Source organism: Podarcis tiliguerta, assembly GCF_965153285.1.
Source record: "Podarcis tiliguerta genome assembly, chromosome: 9".
NCBI lineage: Eukaryota > Metazoa > Chordata > Lepidosauria > Squamata > Lacertidae > Podarcis > Podarcis tiliguerta.
This window is the reverse complement of record NC_139542.1, coordinates 21,656,963-21,675,481: the sequence shown is the minus strand read 5'-3', so window position 1 is coordinate 21,675,481 and position 18,519 is coordinate 21,656,963. Positions and strand designations below refer to the sequence as shown.

At 44.2% G+C, this 18,519-nt stretch overlaps 1 protein-coding gene and 1 long non-coding RNA gene across 2 annotated transcripts in view; one reads left to right on the top strand and one right to left on the bottom strand.

Annotated features, from left to right (window-relative positions):
• LOC310685201 overlaps positions 1-18,519 on the bottom strand; it is a 606,217-nt gene that overhangs the window by 508,089 nt on the left and 79,609 nt on the right. The window lies entirely within an intron of this gene.
• SLC9B2 (solute carrier family 9 member B2) lies at positions 1,881-18,361 on the top strand. The gene is given in 13 exon segments (XM_083456780.1): positions 1,881-2,175; positions 3,977-4,076; positions 5,279-5,459; positions 5,570-5,740; positions 8,956-9,098; positions 10,125-10,252; positions 11,539-11,714; positions 12,600-12,706; positions 12,946-13,095; positions 14,644-14,752; positions 16,283-16,419; positions 17,683-17,896; positions 17,899-18,361. Coding segments are annotated over 12 exon segments (1,629 nt in total). The 5' UTR covers positions 1,881-2,175; positions 3,977-3,986; the 3' UTR covers positions 17,922-18,361.

The window sequence follows — 18,519 nt, the reverse complement described above, 5'->3', positions numbered from 1 at the left end:
CCATTGCTACTCTGTGAAGGAGCTTTCGTTTCCATACTAATCCTTTTCACAGAGCTTGCCAACATTTCTTAACTGGCTTTTTACAAGCCAGTCTGTACCACGTGTTTGTCAAATCATTGCAGCAATACTTTTTCAGGCCTACTTTGGGGGGACGGTGGTGGAATGCAGTGGAATGCAGTGGATGGTGGTGGAATGCAGTGGAATGCCACTGCAGCATTAGTGTGGACAGACAAAGGATTTCAGAGCTCCTCTGACATTTAAGTAAATTAATGTGATACATTACGGCTGCAGTGGAGGGGATGCTTGCTGTTTTATTAATGGACCGGTATGTGTAAGAACAAATAAACATGAAAACAAATGCATCTTCCCTAGCAAACAAAGCAAACCCTAATACTCTAGGGTGAAAGGTTCTAACTTAATTTGCCTAATGGTCATCTGGTCCAGCAACCTGTTCTCAGAGGCCAACCATATGCCACAAGCAAGACATAAATGCAATAGCACCAACCACATAATTCCCAGCAACTGGAAGAACCTACGTTGTGTGTACACTCTATACCTTTAAAGCATATTATTTCTCAAAGAATTCTGGGTACTGTAGTTCACTCCCTCACAGTTACAATTCTCAACAATCCTGAACAAACTACAGTGCCCAGTATTCCTTGAGGGGAAGAATGTGCTTAAAATATGTTTTAAGGGTATAGTGTGTACACTGCTGGCCAGTAGACAATGCAACTCTTATTCTCCATGAATTTGTCTTAACCTGCCTCCCTTTTAAAAAGCATTTTAGTAGCAACCACTGCATCCTGTGGCAGACTGTTTAACTTTCCTTGCCACGTTTGCTTTCTACCTGCAACAAATGCTTCGAGTGCCTCTTTTAAATAATAATAATAATAATTATTATTATTATTTATACCCCGCCCATCTGGCTGGGTTTCCAACAAAATATTAAAATACAATAGTCTATTAAACATTAAAAGCTTTCCTAAACAGTGTTTCCTGAGGCCCCAATGTGTGACATGATGCAGTTAATGCTATCAATTAACACAATCAGAGAGAGAGAAAGAGAAGCAAAACAAAATTCATTTAGCACCAGAGAGCAGCCTTGCTTGAAAGTACAGCCTGGACAGCATCCAAAAACACAGGAACTGCATCTCTCTTGGCTGGAAATAGGCCAAAAAGGACTTCCTTGAGATGCACAAAGCAGAATTAGATACGCGGGTTCTGTGACAAGGCAAATCTAAAAAAATGTACTGTAGTATAAACACCGACAACTGGGAAACACTGGCCTGTGAGCGCTCCAGTTGGAGAACAGCCTTTACCAAAGGTGTCATGGGCTTTGATGACACTCGAACGCAGGATGAAAGGGAGAAACGTGCTAAGAGGAAGGCACGCTTGGCAAATCCACACCGTGATCAACTCCCACCCGGGAACTAATGTCCCCACTGTGGAAGGACGTGTGGGTCCAGAATTGGCTTCCACAGTCACTTATGGACTCATTGGTAAAGCCATGTTTATGGAAGACAATCCTACTCGGCTACGAGTGATCGCCAAAGAAGAATGATAGCAAAACCACTTCAAAGCGCCTTGTTAGCGTTTCTCTCTCTCGCTGCAACAGCAGGGAATTGCTATAGGCCTGGAGAGCGCAACGGCAGCTTTAAGAGAAAGGCCACCTTTAATTGGCGTGCACCCTTATTGTGAAGTGGAATAGGCCACTGGGATCCTGCCACTCACGGTGCTGCATTTGCATCGTGGCCTTGGGCTGCCCTCTGCCAGCCAGTTGCTTCCTGGAAACAGATGTCCGCTTCCCTTTTATCTGCCAGCACTTTCCAAGGTGCGGGGTATCTTACGCCGCGCTGCCGCTTTGCTACTACATCTGATCCCTGCAAGCGGAGCTTGGCAGCCCGCTCCCTCCAAATGGGTAAAAGGGAGGGCCCCATATAAGGGCGGGCGCCACCAGCGTTGGGAGGGAGGCTTGGCAAAGGAACCCAGGCGAAATAGGCGTCTCTAAGCCGACTCTGCCAGCGCTTCTTGTTGCAGCGTTTTGGACGGCATGGCGAGCTCGCCTTCTCGGCCCCCACCGCTAGCAGCGGCAGAAAGCCGGCAGCCTGCGGATCAGCAGCCACCCTCGTCGCCTTCCTGCAATCTCTAGAAGGCCTGAGGCTCTTCCTTTCCTAGGTAGGCACGATTATTCCGCGCGTCCTCCTCTTTCAACCCCCCAGGAGCTGAACTGGAAGCAGGTCTGTGCGCAAAAGCGCACGCACCGCGGAACCGGCCGACTGATTTCCCACGATTCTATTCTATTCTATTTACAGAACCGCTAAAACATAGAAAAAGCGATCATTTAAAAGCATTTAAACCTTGATCAATATAATACTGTCTGCACATATGTAACGAAATCGAGGCAAAGAGAGCTTTCCATCAGACGCATGGTACTAGCGGCAATCTAGGCGTGATGACGCCCTTCTTTCCGCTAAGAGGAAGGGGAAGGAGCACCCGACGACCAGATTTCCCTGCGCGGGGGAAGGGCGTGTGCGCTCAGATGCGCCTTACATTATCTTTTGGGTTGTTTTTTACGTAGGCAGGGGATTGGCTCCTCCAGGCGTGCCATCCTCCCTTGGCAACTCTAAGAATCAGTTGCTCTGACTTGTTGGGAAAAGCAATCCTTTCGTTTCTATCTAGTTGCAGAAAGCAGAACCCAGAGAGTTGGCAGGAACCAGCTTGGCATTCTTGAGAATGAGCGCATGTTCTTGTGGCTTGGCAGGCGCTGGCTCCCATCAGTCTATTTTGACAAACACTCTCCAGTTAGCAAAGGAACAGAGTGACCCCCCAGCCACTTACAGTTCATCAGGCAGTTAAGTACAGAATGTATGCATGTGGCTGGTCAACACTGCATTGGTGCACCCAGGGTAGTTTTCAACTAAGGTTTACTCAGACGCATTAGAATTAATCAACATTACTTAGGCATTGTCATTCATTTCAGTGAGTGTACCCTGAGTAACACATTATATAGCCGCATATCACCCCAATTTCAAATAATCCAGCAGCAGCAGCCCTGCAAGGTTGTGTAAACTGACAGTTTGGGCTATGGTCTGCATTCAGATGCTCACCATCAAGGCATCTGAATGCTATAAGCCACATAGCAGGCCTGCTAGGGTCAACCTAGACTTTACTTGCACAGCTAGCAATGACACCAGTATTTTTGAAATTTAATAACTAGACGCAGGGAAGGGGGCAATTCTATTCAGGACTGCAGCACGCATTTAATCCTTTCCTCTTCAGGCATGATCCTGATTTTTAAAAATCCCCCTGCTTAGAGCAACGATTAACCTGGGTGGGGGAGCTGCCATTGAATTATGGGAATATGAAATATAATTTAGAGACCCCTCGGTCTTCATTACTTTATCGCATTTGGTGCTTAGAAAAGCTTGTTTTTGCCCACTGAAAGAGCATTGGTGTGCTGGGAGTGTGTAGTCCTTGCACAACTTTGAAAGGTCTTACTAATTTGGGTTTATTGCAGCTTGCTTTTGTATTTGTATGTCACTGTTTTTCCAATGAAGTGACTCAAAAATTTCCCGGATACAAAACTGGTGACATCCTTCCATGCCTCAGATGGAATAGTTTGGTGTATACCTTCCCTGTGATCAGGATTGGGGGGAACCCAGATGATTTTGGACTCCAATTCCCTTTAGCCCCGGCCAGCCAGCATGACCAATGGTCAGGGATGGTGGAGATATAGTCTAGCAACATATGGAAGACCACAGGTTCACCAATCCTGGTTTAGTGCAAACAACCACTGATGAAGCTCAAGCATGAAAGGGCAATCTTCTTTCTTTCTTTCAAAAAGATGAATAGCAGAAAGTCATAATGCTGATAAAAAAAAATCTGGAACCGGTAGGATTTATTACACCTGAAAGTTCTATTTGTTGATTGATAGGTAACTCTACTTTTTGTTGTTGTTGCTGCTGTTTTATCTTAGGTTGGTCAAAATGCCAGAGGACCTGGTGGCAGAGAGTGAGGAAACACTACCTGCTGCAAATGCAAGCTCAGATGTTATTCCCATGCATCTAGTAACTCAGGTACTGCTGGTTCAGATCTTTTACAACTATGGATGACCTGAATAGAAGAACGTAAGAAGAAGAGCCTGCTGGATAGGGACAATGGCCCACCTGATCCATGATCCTGTTCTCACAGTGGCCAGCCAGATGTCTATGGGAACCTTGAAAGCAGGACCGGAGTACAACAACACACTCCCCAGTGGAGTGGATGCAAAACAAAGATATTGTGGCTAGAAGCCATTGATAGACTTCTCTTCCATCGGTTTGTTTAATTCTCTTTTGAAGCCATCCAAGTTGGTGGCAATCACTACACCCTGCAGTTGTGAATTCCATAGTTTAAGTAATGTGCTGTGTGAATAAACACTTAATTTGGCTGTCCTGAATCTTCAAGCATTCTGCTTCATTGGATGTCTGCAAGTTCTCAACCTGCTGCACCAGAGGCACAGCAAGATACCTGTCTTTTCAGTCCTGGGGTCTTCTTCTCCACCCAATTGTGTTCTCGCTAAGGGGCAGGCTCTAGGTTATGTTATTCATGCTTATTAAAAATCATACTTAAGCAAGCCACTTATATTTTTGAAGAAAAATCTGCCATGCCGGAACATGGCTGTTAGCTCAGTTGGTTACAGCATGATGCTGATAACGCCAAGGTTGCTAGTTTGATCCCCATATGGGCCAGCTGCATATTCCTGCATTGCAGAGGGTTGTACTAGATCAGGCATCCCCAACCTGTGGCCTTCCAGATGTTTTGGCCTACAACTCCCATGATCCCTAGCTAACAGGGCCAGTGGTCAGGGATGATGTGGCTGGGGAAACCCAGCCAGATGGGCGGGATATAAATAAATAAATTATTATTATTATCCAAAACATCTGGAGTTGCGGGTGCCTGTACTAGATGACCCTTGGGTCCCTTCCAACTCACATCTGATCTAGATGGGTTCCTGCTGAAAATCCCTCCGTTGACACTCAAGAACCTCTGACATTGAAAAGGGAGTTGGCGCAGATGACCTCCAATATCCCCTTCAGCTCTAAAATTCTGAGTCTTCTTCAGAGAAATGCACAGCCCACCCTAAATGCATTTACTCAGAAGTAAACCCCATCCATTTCAGCAGCGCTTGTTTCCTTGTAAATATGCCAAGGACTCCAGCCTTGGCAGTTTGGTACTTTGGTGAAAGTCTACAAATTATGGTTGTTATCGTTGATAGCATTTCCTCGTTTTAATTCAGGAAGCCAGTGTTTTGGACTCCAAAGCTGTTGATGGTCATACGCAAACTGAAGAGACTGCTCTGCTGAACAGCTGTGAGCATCAAACACAAGAGCCTGTGGTTGAGTCAAAGACATCAGGGAAACTGAGGCGAATATGTGCCTGTCCTCCACAAGGCATAATTGCCAGAATCGTGACAAATGGTATGTGAAAAGAAAGGGAAGAGGCAGGAATGTGTGAAGTTATTTTACTAACATATCCACAAATGCTAAGAAATATATTCATGCCTCTCCAACTTTATTTCTTCTTCCAGTGGCAGCTATGGTGCTGGTCTGGGCTGTGGCCTGGTCCATTACAGGCCAAGAGTGTCTTCCTGGTGGGAACCTCTTCGGAATTTTGTTCCTCTTCTTTTCTGCTGTAATTGGTGGTAAATTTATGGGCATCATTAAACTTCCCGGCCTACCTCCATTCCCTCCACTTCTTGGTAAGTTGTCAATGAGCCTGCCATCAACTTGCTGTTACATAGGTTTGATCTGTGGACATGACAGGGCAGAGATTACAGAGAGGTTTATCTGCAGTCAGATTATACAACCTGTTAGTGTTAAGTTTAATTGTTAGATTAATTAACTGTAGCTTTAATTGATTAGAGAGGAACAGTTTTGTTTGGTGATGGCAAATTTTATTTTATTTTTTTAAAAAATATTTTATTCGATTTTGCATAAAAGACGACAAAGCAAAACAAAAGCAACAAACAATACACAAACATAACATACTACAAACAACAGAAATAAAAACAATCTTATCTTCATATTGATCTTGCATTAACTTGCTTCTCTGACTTCCCCGAGTCTCCCTTCCCTGTATTCCAATTCATACAATTAAACAACAAATCCCTTCCCTCTGTCATAATTAACCTCCTTTCTGATTTGAATGTCTTAATATAGCTTATTCAATGCTTAGAACTTAAGATGTTGGGTCTTCTGATCCTTAAAATTTTACTCCAATAACCTTATACATTCAATCTGGTGTTATTTTAACATTCATTAATCTTGTAGTGTTTCTGTAAATAGTCTTTAAATTTTTTCCAATCTTCCTCCACCGTCTCTTCTCCCTGGTCTCTGATTCTGCCAGTCATTTCTGCGGATTCCATGTAGTCCATGACTTTCATCTGCCATTCCTCCAGCGTGGGTAATTCTTGTGTCTTCCAATACTTTGCAATAAGTATTCTTGCTGCTGTTGTGGCGTACATAAAAAATATCCTGTCTTTCATACGTACCTCTTGATTGACCATGCCCAGGAGAAAGGCCTCCGGTTTCTTCGGGAATGTGTATTTAAATACTTTCTTCAGTTCATTATAGATCATCTCCCAAAAGGTCTTAATCCTTGGGCATGTCCACCAGAGGTGAAAAAAGGTACCTTCAGTTTCTTTACATTTCCAACATTTGTTATCGGGCATATGGTAAATTTTTGCTAGTTTGACTGGTGTTATGTACCATCTGTATATCAGTTTCATAATATTTTCTCTTAGGGCATTACATGCCGTAAACTTTAGCCCAGTGGTCCATAACCGTTCCCAGTCGGCTAGCATTATGTTGTGACCCACATCTTGTGCCCATTTAATCATTACTGATTTCACTTCCTCGTCCTGTGTATTCCATTTCAGCAGCAGATTATACATTCTTGCCAATATCTTAGTTTTGGGTTCTAACAATTCTGTTTCCAATTTTGATTTTTCCACCTGGAAGCCAATTTTTCTATCCAATTTATATGCCTCCATTATCTGATGATAATGGAGCCAATCACGGACTTTACTTTTTAATTTGTCAAAACTCTGCAGTTTCAATTTATCTCCATCTTGTTCTAGTATCTCCCAATATTTTGGCCAATTGGCCTCCATATTGAGTTTTTTGACTGCTTTTGCTTCCATCGGAGATAACCACCTTGGGGTCTTGTTTTCAAAGAAATCCTTATATCTAATCCATACATTAAACAATGCTTTCCTGACAATGTGAATCTTAAACATTCTGTGAACTTTAACCTTGTCATACCATAAGTAAGCATGCCACCCAAACGCATTATTGAATCCTTCTAAATCCAGTATATCTGTATTTTCAAGAAGTAGCCATTCTTTCAGCCAGCAAAAAGCTGCTGCTTCATAGTAAAGTTTCAAGTCTGGCAGGGCAAAGCCTCCTCTTTCCTTTGCATCTGTTAGTATTTTAAATTTTATTCTTGGCTTTTTGCCCTGCCAGACAAATCTGGATATATCTTTCTGCCACTTCTTGAAACAGTGGTGATGGCAAATTTTAATTGCTTGGGCATGGGTGGGCTTTTTTCTTGGTGGGGGGGTAGGCTAAATTATTCCTGGAGAACTTCTTTAAAATGGAGTTAAAAAGAAAGGAAATGGTGCTTCTGTAAAAATTAATAAGCAAAAATAATTGACAGAATCTCAAGAAGCCATTTGCACTGTTAAATTGAATTGATTAATCAGCTAAAGGACAAGTGATTACTCACTTAAAGATCAGCTTTAATCAGTTGACAACCTTGACGTGAATCCATTCTGTTAACAGTTCAGGTATCCTCTAGGCTACTTAAATCTTTCACAGAGATTTTCTTGGTGCTGAAGAAACTCTTGGAGTGAGGAGGTACTATTTTTAGTTAAATTGAAGCATGTTGTTTAATTTTTTAAAATCTCTGCAACATCTTGAGAAGGTAGGTAGATTCTATCAGGTCATGGTCCTATGAGTAAGTGACTTGGTAGTTCTACATATGATAACTTTCCCAATCTACAGAATATCAACTTTAAGTTCCGTGGCCAATGTGGCTTTTACAGATCAGATACACTGTCTTTTTGCTTAACCTGTCCCATAGGATTGTTGTGAAACTACCAAAGGACGCACCTAGTTTTTTGGGGGGGGAATAAAGGAAAAAATTTCCCCCTTTATTTCCCCCCCAAAACCAGGTCGGGGAACAGCGCTATGGCGGCGCTCCGCCTCCCCGCTGTCCCCCGAGCTTGTGGGGCTGGCCAATGTCTGCCCGGCGCGAGGGGCGCTCTGCTTCAGGGCGCCTTGCGCGCCGGGCGGCAGGCTGCTGCAGGGCTCCCCACGCTGCGGATGTCTGCCTGGTGCGAGGGGCGCTCTGCTTCAGGGTGCCCTGCGCGCCGGGCAGCAGGCTGCTATCCGCAGTGTGGGGAGCCCTGCGGGAGGGGCGCTCTGCTTGCTGATAGCTTCCTGAAGCCTGGAGAGCGAGAGGGGTCGGTGCGCACTGACCCCTCTCGCTCTCCAAGCTTCAGCGAAAGCCTGTATTCGCCCCATAGGACGCACACAGATTTCCCCTTCATTTTTGGAGGGGGAAAAGTGCGTCCTCTAGGGCAAAAATATGGTAATACAGGAGAACCTGTTGTATGACTAAACTGAGTTCCTAAGAGGAAGGGTGGAATACAAATATGAAAAATTATATGCTGGGAAGCATATTTGACTGAATGCCAGGAGTATGGAAATGGGATTTTCCATTAGATCTGCAAATTCAGGAATTTGCATTAATCTACCCCCCTGTGTTGTAACCACTGGTTCATATTCTTTTTCTTGAGCTTTTGGTACAGGCTATATTTCTGTGAGGATAGAATGCTTAAGCTGCGAAGGCATCTAATCTTATTCAGAATTTTTTCAGGCAGTGTGTTTTCCCGTTCTCTGTTCCTTTTAGGAATGCTGCTTGTTGGATTTCTCCTCAGAAATGTTCCACTGATCAGTAACATAGTCCGGATCAAAGTGAAATGGGCAGTTGCCCTGAAAAATATCGCCCTCTCCATTATCTTGGCTCGTGCTGGCCTTGGCCTTGACCCAAAGGTAGAGCATTAAATGGTACTGTTGAATATCTCTTACTGGCGTTTAGTTAGAATCTCCTTTCTTGTAACTTGAATCCATTGGTTCAGGTCTTAGCCTCGAGAGCAGGAGAAAACAAGCTTGCTGCATCTTCCATGTGACAGCCCTTTAGATATTTGAAGATGGCTATCATATCTCTTCTCAGTCTCCATTTTACCAGGCTAAACATATCCAATCCCCTAAACCGTTCCTCATATAAGGCTTGGTTTAAGCTTAAGTTCTTGTAAATTTTGCATGAGGAAAACAGTTGTTCTGTGTGGGGAAGCCTGTTACCCCCATGAAGAACTGATTGTTCACTTCATGGCCTTTTTGAACCTATAACTAATTTCCATCTGTTTCTAAGCCATGTTCAGATGGCAGAATTTAATAAGCTATGAGCTGTGTTTGGATGCAAGAATGAGACACTCTCACACACATCCCTCACGTGTCCTCTTCTGGTGTGGTTGTGAGGCAGAAATTGGGAGCCTCTGTTTTTGATTAACCACAGTTCAACCTATTGTTCAAATCTTGGATTATGGTTAGTCTTAACTAAGGTTTGTCGCAACAAACCAGCTTCATGAACTGTGGCTTGAAGTTAGCTTGTTTCAGCCACAGTTTCTCCAGGTTTGGACGACACAGCAAGCAGTGGTTAATATAAAATGAAGGCTTCTCCACTTCTTGTGGCTGTGTCACATAAGCTCACTGTGGCTCCATGGTTTAGAATGGCTTCTGGACAAGGTCATTGTAAGTTCAGCTCACAGGGGGAAGTACTCTTCCCCATCACCAATTCCAACTCCACATGCTCGCTTGATAATATCCTGATATCTTCTCTCCATCCCTGTTTGCTCTTGTAGTGAGAACCTCTGTTGATCCCAGAAAGAGATGAACTTCACACCCCTTACCTCCAAGCACCCTTCTTCTGTCCTATATTATGAAAGTTGAGCAGAGCAAAACTCAACGGGGTTTCTTCTGCACTGATGCTGCTGATGTGTTAATATGCTTGTCTTTCAGGCTCTGAAAAAACTGAAGGCTGTCTGCTTAAGATTAAGCGTGGGGCCCTGCATGGTGGAAGCATGTGCGGCAGCTGTCTTGTCTCACTTCCTCATGCACCTGCCTTGGCAGTGGGGATTTATGTTAGGGTGAGCCACTTTTTACAGCTTTTTTTGCGGGGTGGGACCCCTGACCATTAAGTCCAGTCGTGACCGACTCTGGGGTTGCGGCGCTCCTCTCACTTTATTGGCCGAGGGAGCCAGCGTACAGCTTCCGGGTCATGTAGCCAGCATGACTAAGCCGCTTCTGGCAAACCAGAGCAGCGCACGGAAATGCTGTTTACCTTCCTGCCGGAGTGGTACCTATTTATCTACTTGCACTTTGACGTGCTTTCGAACTGCTAGGTTGGCAGGAGCAGGGACCGAGCAACGGGAACTCACCCCGTCGCAGGGATTCAAACTGCCAACCTTCCAATCAGCAAGTCCTAGGCTCTGTGGTTTAACCCACAACGCCACCCGCATCCCATTTCCAGCTTAGAAATGATGTATTTCTTTTTCTTGAACTGAAACTACCTTACATGAAAAACATTGATTGAAAGTGCACCTGCCATTTATATTTTGGGTTTCTTTAATTTCTGCATTGTAAAATAGTACAGTGGTACCTTGGGTTACAGACGCTTCAGGTTACAGACTCCGCTAACCCAGAAATAGTACCTCAGGTTAAGAACTTTGCTTCAGGATGAGAACAGAAATCGTGCGGCGGCGGCAGCATGGCAGCAGCAGGGGGGCCCATTAGCTAAAGTGGTACCTCAGGTTAAGAACAGTTTCAGGTTAAGAATGGACCTCCAAAATGAATTAAGTTCTTAACCCGAGGTACCACTGTATCCGTGCTCTCTTCTAGCAGTTCTAGGAAGCATAGGAAGCTGCCTTAGACTGAGGCTTTGTACGCATTATTGGCTTGAAACGCAGCTAGGTCATTCTTCTTCTCTGTTTGGATGGAAGCCAGTTTGTGGGAAAACACATTGAAAATCAGTACAGTGGTACCTCGGGTAATAATAATAATAATAATAATAATAATAATAATTAATAATTTATTAATTGTACCCCACCCATCTGGCTGGGTTTCCCCAGCCACTCTGGGTGGCTTCCAACAAAGATGAAAAATACACTAAAATGTCACATATTAAAAACTTCCCTGAACAGGGCTGCCTTCAGATGTCTTTTGAATGTCTGGTAGTTTATCGCTTTGACATCTGATTACATTACCTTCGGGCAAACGCGGCAAACCCAGAAGTGTATATTTTTTAGGGTAAGTATGAACCCCTGGGACGAATTAAGTTCATATCCAGAAGGTCCACTTTTGTATTTCATAAGAGGAAGTGGAGGAAATGTGCCCACAAACAGGCATGAAGGGTTGATAGTGTGTTTTTGTTCAGATTTGTTTTAGGTGCTGTGTCCCCTGCTGTAGTTGTTCCCTCGATGCTGATTTTACAAGCGGGAGGCTATGGTGTTGACAAGGGCGTCCCCACCTTGCTCATGGCTGCTGGGAGCTTTGATGACATCCTGGCTATTACGGGCTTCAATACCTGCTTAGGGATGGCCTTCTCCTCAGGTATCCTGGCTACTTCATAGAATCGATGAGCGCTTGAATATGCCTTTCTTATTGATGCGATCATTTGCTACATACAGGTGATGAATTGCATGGGTGCTTTGCATGGAATAAGAAAACCACAATGCACCCCACTTGCAATCTGAAGTGGCACTCGCCTTTGCTTGTGAAACCTGGTGCCTTAGGGTGGAAGCTGGTGAGAGGCTGATTCTGTTGCCATAAGGCCGGAGTCGGCAACCAATTTTGAGGCTGGCTTGGAGTAAAAAATGGATGCAACAAAGCCTTTCCTCTTTCTTCCACTCTCCTCCTTTCCTCTCCCTCCTCTCTCTCTCTTACTAACACCCCCTTTTCCACCTTGCCCTCCTTGCTACCTGCATGAAATGTGGCTGAGGGCAACAGATTGCCCACTCCTGCCATAAAGCGTTATATTAGAATGCCTGTGGCTTTCTTCCATAGTCCTATCTTTTGTATAAAGCTAATCACCACTTTGGATATTTCCTCTGGTAGTTCCTTAGCAACAGGGCTGTCTTAAGCATATGTGGTGCCGATGCAAAGATCCACCCGGTGCCCACTCCCCCAGGTTGCCCAGTCCCAGGCGCGCAGGAGGGCGGAGCTGGCAGGCTGCCTCAGCATCTCGCTGACTCGGTCGCCCCCAAACTCATAGCGCAGAGCCGCCTGCAGCAGAAGAGCCCGCCATGGTGCTCCGACCGACTGGTGGGCTCTTCCCCAGACTCAGGTCTCAGGCCCTGGACACTCGGCCGGGCACTCCTGAAAGCCTGGTGCCCAGGTGCCCCACACCCCTAGCGCCTATGGGTAAGATAGCCCTGTTTAGCAAGGAGATTGTTCAAAAATCCATTTGAGCCACCTTCTTCCACTTTGCCAAAACAGGCTCCATCCTTGAAAATATATTTCGTGGTGTGCTGGAAGTTGCTGTCGGTATAGTAGCTGGTGGCCTTTTGGGAGTTTTCGTTTGCTACTTCCCAAGCAAGGATCAGGTAAAGAGGAAAAACATTTTGGAGACTCTGTTTTGGAGCATGAAAAGCAGGGAATGGTTAAAAAGAACTCTCTATGCTTTAGCTGAAAATATTTAAAAGTGATTAATAATAATAATAATAATAATATAGATTTTTCACTCATGCAGATCTATTAATATTTTATTCTCTTCAAGCTTTCTTCTCATCTGTAGCATGACATTTTTCTCTGCTGCCTTCCATTTTTTATCTCCTTATCCTAGGCATCCCTTGTATGCAAGAGAGCATTCTTTGTGGTGGGTCTATCTGTGTTTGCTGTTTTTGGCAGCACGTATTTTGGCTTCCCTGGATCCGGTGGGCTCTGCACAATTGTCTTGGCATTTCTGGCTGGTATGGTGTGGTCTGATGAGAAGGTGAGCGTTCAGTTAACACACTGTCCAAAAATCCTGCAGATTCCAAAATATGAGAGTTGTGAAATAGATCTAATGCCATTAAGATTTCCTTACCGTAGCTGGTTATTATTAACTTAGGCACTGAAAACAATTGTCCTGGCCAGCAAAGGAGATTAGTGCACAAAGATGGGCTTTCTCCTCTTGATGCAGATACAAATCCCATTGAACTGACTGGGTCTATCTTTCAATGAGAATGGGAATGGGCATCTCTGTCCCACTATTTGTTGCAAATGTCTAGAGCAAGATCAGGGCCAGTGAATCCTAGAGACTGAAAGTCAGGAAAATAGACAATTAAAAGCAGGGGCTGCTGCAAAATGTTGCAATAGGAAATGCAGCAGCTCAGGGTGGTACTTTTGCAAACCTTGGCGTTGCCCTGAGGCTGCAGCTGGTGCAGTTGGTGCAGTTTTCTGGCTACATAAAGCAGTGGCATCTAAATTTTGGAAATAGAGGGAATGGTATGTTGGAACAAGCTGTTGAACAAATAAGCTTAAAAACCATCACAAAAAAATGTCCATTCAGCCAGGATTTATTCTAAAAGGTGTGTCTTACTTAATCTAAGTTGTCTTATCAAGTCAGCCCTGCGTTTAAAAACAAGCCTGGTAGCCATTGGCAACCAGGAATTCCACACAGGTGAGAGTACAAACAAAGGAACAGAACTTACTGCCTGCAAAAGGTTTTCCAGCCTGTTTTTTGCCCATAAGACAAGCGCCTCTTATGAGTAAAAACCAGGAAATTATTTATCTTTTTAATAAAATATATGTACCACTCGATTGCAAAAAAACCCCCCAAACCCTCAAAGTGGTTTACAAAAAAGTTAAAACAATAAAATGAAGAGAAACTTAGAACCATACTTTAAACCAGGGGTTGGCAACCTAAGGCCCAAGGGGCCACCAGCAGCCCAATGGGGGTTGTTTAACCTGCCCATGGACCCCCACTGCCTGCTCGGTCGGCTCCCATGCGCCGCGCTAAACCAGGATCACCTTCTGCGATGCTGGCTGGCTTCCTATTGGCTACAGGAAGCTCCTGCAGCCAATGGGAAGCTGTGCACGCCATTGCGGTTGCCCATGCGTGCGCACGCACTCAAGCCCATCGCATCGTCTGTGGGACCGTGAACCGGCCCAAGCCACAAAAACTTTGCCAACCCCTACTTTAAACCATACTAAAAAGAGTTTACGATTGCCTCAACTTTCTAAGCATCTGGGTTAGGCTTGCCTAAACAGGAATGTTTTAGAGGGTGCAAGTAAACATTTTTGCAGGCCACTTTAGGGGGCTGGGTAGCCTCGTTATCAGAATAGTTCCTCCAGGACATATTTGAAAGTCAATTAATACTGTTTTATAAATAAAAATGGAATCAAACTTGCACGGTTTGAACAGCTTTTAAAATTCATGCTTGATATGATTATTGAAGGGGTAATTTTACATGTGTCTCCAGCCCCCCAGCCCAATACTGGTGTGGGAAGCAATGCTGTCTGTCTTGCAATGCTGCCTGTCTTTGCTCTCCCCCTGCAGAGGAAAGTTGAAAAAATTGTTGCGGTTGCCTGGCAAATCTTTGAACCCTTCCTGTTTGGTTTAATTGGAGCTGAAATATCTATTTCATCTCTCGGACTTGAAACAGTTGGTAGGTCTCCTAAAGAAAGCACCGACATTCTGTGAACTAAGTAGCTCACCTTTTGAGGGGTACTATTATTATTATTATTATTATTAATAATAATAATAATAATATACTGCCCTATACCCGGAGGTCTCAGGGCAGTTCAGAGTCCTTCTTCCAAAGCTAGGAAAACTTCGAAGCTTTTCATAAGAAAATGTGAAAAATCTTACATTATTATGTTCTTGTAACCTTTATATCTACCTTGCATGGTAGGTTGGTTTATTTATCTGAAATCCAACCATTTGGTACAATGATGCCCAAGATGGTTTAGAATTGATTTCAATGCAGGCGTACACACACACACACAAACATAATCTCAAAATGCACACAACCCAGCCTAGTTGATGGATTGGGATTCCAGGGTGTTTGTTGCAGTTTTGTTCTTTCTGCCAGGGAAAGGGGCAGTGAAGTGAGCTCCCTTCACCTGTTCCTTTTCTATCATATGGGTGGAGACCGTGGAGTAATGATCTTCTTTCCTGAGTCCAGTTTGTCGGTGGCAGTTATTGCTATATTATAGTTGGGAAACTGAGGTTGGGAGAGATCAACTCCCTAACAGGTCATCCAAGGCGTTTATAGCAGGTGCAAGATTCAAACTGGGGACTTCCCAATTCATAGCTTAGAGACTAAGCCACTACAGTGGTGCCTCGCAAGACGAAATTAATTCGTTCTGCGAGTTTTTTCGTTCTACGAGATTTTTCGTCTTGCGAAGCACCAATGTGTATTGACGGTTTCCCATAGGAATGCATTGGTGGTTTTAAAAAAAAGGCGCAAGACATTTCGTCTTGCGAAGCAAGCCCATAGGGAAATCCGTCTTGTGAAGCAGCTCAGAAAATGAAAAACTCTTTCGTCTTGCGAGTTTTTCGTCTTCCGAGGCATTCGTCTTGCGGGGCACCACTGTATTTGACACCAGCACTTGCCAGCCTTGAAGTTGAACTCACTTGTTCCTAACTGACTTCCCAGCTACTAGCAACTAATAATGTCCTAATCAATTTGCTTAATTGCTCCAATGTTTCAATAATTATTTTAAGTAAACTATAAATTTGGGCCCAGAGTTCTCAGGATATTCAGTCTTGTTTTGCTCTGCATTGCAAAACTGCTTAATCTTATTTCCGTGTTTGTCTCATCTGATCTGGAAGCGATCTATAGCCTTCAATCAATGCACATAGATTTCCATTTTCTGTTTTCTTACAAAGTTGAAATCTGGCAGAGGTGATGAAAATGCATCCATTTGACTCTTGGTGTTTTAGGTTATTAATTAGCTATTATGAACAAACACATCTGCCTTGAGTTCTTATTTTGAAGGTAGACAGGATGCCAACAGATTAGTAAAAATAGTGTTGCTGTTGACAGCTGTGTTTGCAAAAACAATTGCAAAGGTTTTCTAGCTGTTACTGCTTCATCTGAATAATATCTGCCTGTCTCTGTTGACCCATGCCTTTGGTTGTTCTTACTAATAAGATGAAGGCCAGGCTAATGAGTCATATTTCTCTGTTGCAGGGCTTTGTGTGGCTACACTGGGAGTTGCACTGATAGTCCGAATTGTGACAACATTCCTGTTGATGTTTTGTGCCGGCTTTGACCTCAAGGAGAAAATATTTATTTCACTGGCATGGATCCCCAAAGCAACCATCCAGGTGCAGTATGCAGTAACAGACCTGTATGTTCTACAAACAAGGGGGTTAACAGTGTATTACTTAAAGGTATTTTTGCTATATAGGGACGCGGGTGGCGCTGTGGGTTAAAGCCTCAGTGCCTAGGGCTTGCCGATCGAAAGGTCGGCGGTTCGAATCCCCGCGGCGGGGTGCGCTCCCGTTGTTCGGTCCCAGCGCCTGCCAACCTAGCAGTTCGAAAGCACCCCTGGGTGCAAATAGATAAATAGGGACCGCTTACTAGCAGGAAGGTAAACGGCATTCCGTGTGCGGCTCTGGCTCGCCAGAGCAGCTTCGTCACGCTGGCCACGTGACCCGGAAGTGTCTTCGGACAGCGCTGGCCCCCGGCCTCTTTGAGTGAGAAGGGCACACAACCCTAGAGTCTGTCAAGACTGGCCCGTACGGGCAGGGGTACCTTTACCTTTATTTTTGCTATGGAACACCATGGTATACTACTACAAATAGGTATTTTCAGCCCATCTAATAAACTGTCAAGAGCGAGTCCTGGGCAGCAACTAATTAGTAATAGGTCATATTTTGGAGGAGTCAGCAATACAAACCCACAACACACCATGGCCACCAAAGGGAATCGAAGCCTTTCTGCTATGGGTTTGCTTCCATTTGGTTGTGTCTTGGCACCTGCTCAGGAGTCAGCAGCATGAAGAACATAAGATGAGCAGTTGCCCCAGTTCTTGGTGCTTTTTTCTTTGTCCCTCGATTAAAAGAAAGCAACCGAGTTGCATAATAAAGGTGGGCACATCTCTAGAGGTGGATTGGGCCCCTGCGCCACCAAAGGTAGTCAAGATTAATCCATCTGAACTTTAGAAGCATAGATGGATCATTTGAATTGTCCTCCTAAGGCTCTTGAAAGCGATGATCCCAAACGATTGCTTTGATAATGAACTTCCCAGGAGGCAAGTTGGTGCATTCTGCATCAATCATAGCAATTGAACTTGAGAGGGACCTTTGAAGACTGGTCTGTTGTAGTATCTTCAAAGCTTGATTACATAAGAAAGGACCTGTTGGATCCCCACACGAGACTCTTTTTCACACTTTTGTCCCTATAACACCAACACTGGGAGACTCTGAACCGGAAGGTGAGGGTTTAAAAAAACCTGTTTTCTTGAATGCTTTAGCTGAGATTCCTGCATTACAGAGGATTGGTCTAGATGGCCCTTGTGATCCCTTCCAACTCTACAATTCTGTGAATCTTCACAATGATGGTTTTGTTGTTCTGTCTCCTGCCAGGCTGCAATTGGTTCTGTTGCCTTAGATACAGCACGAAGTCAAGGTGAAAAGGACACAGAGATGAAATACGGCATGGATGTCTTGACAGTGGCTTTCCTGGGAATCCTGATCACAGCTCCAATTGGAGCGCTGATCATTGGCCTGGCAGGGCCCCGACTTCTACACAAGGCTGCTGAAGCAAACAGTGATGGTCATGGACATGAAGGAAGAGAAGAAAGGAAACATCTGGAGCAGTGTAAGGGTCAGGGAATGGCCCCAGAATCATATAAATCAGTACTCTGCACTGTCTAAGTATCACAGTGTCCCGTAGTGGCTTGCAGAAGTCTGAAAGTTCATGGAATACGTTGCAATCAGAGGACTAATGGATTGATTGAATTAAATCAACCTCTTCAGCCTTGACTTGGAATTTCTTGAGAGCTGTCGCAAGCAGAGTACATCCTTTGGACATGCCACTTCACTGCTGAAATATGATCAGTCTGATTTGGGAATATGAGTGCCAACAAAAGGAAACTTTTGAGGTGGTTCCTGAGAATTAATAAAGTTCTGGAGCAGGAAGGTATACAGGATTGATAATGTAAACAAATAACTAAAAGTGAGATCTTGGATTTTTGAAGCAGCTCATTCATGTTCAGTAGACAGTATGTTCCCAGTTTTTGGAATAAACTTTCACCACCAGATACTTAGTTTCCTTTCTTATATCCTAAAATATTACAGTGTTTTAAATAGAGGTTTCGCCCAAATAACAGAATATTGCAGTGCAATTGGACACACGTGTCCTCAGATGTAAGCCCCACAGAGCTTTAATGGCAGGTAAGTCTGTATGCAATTCAAGGTTTA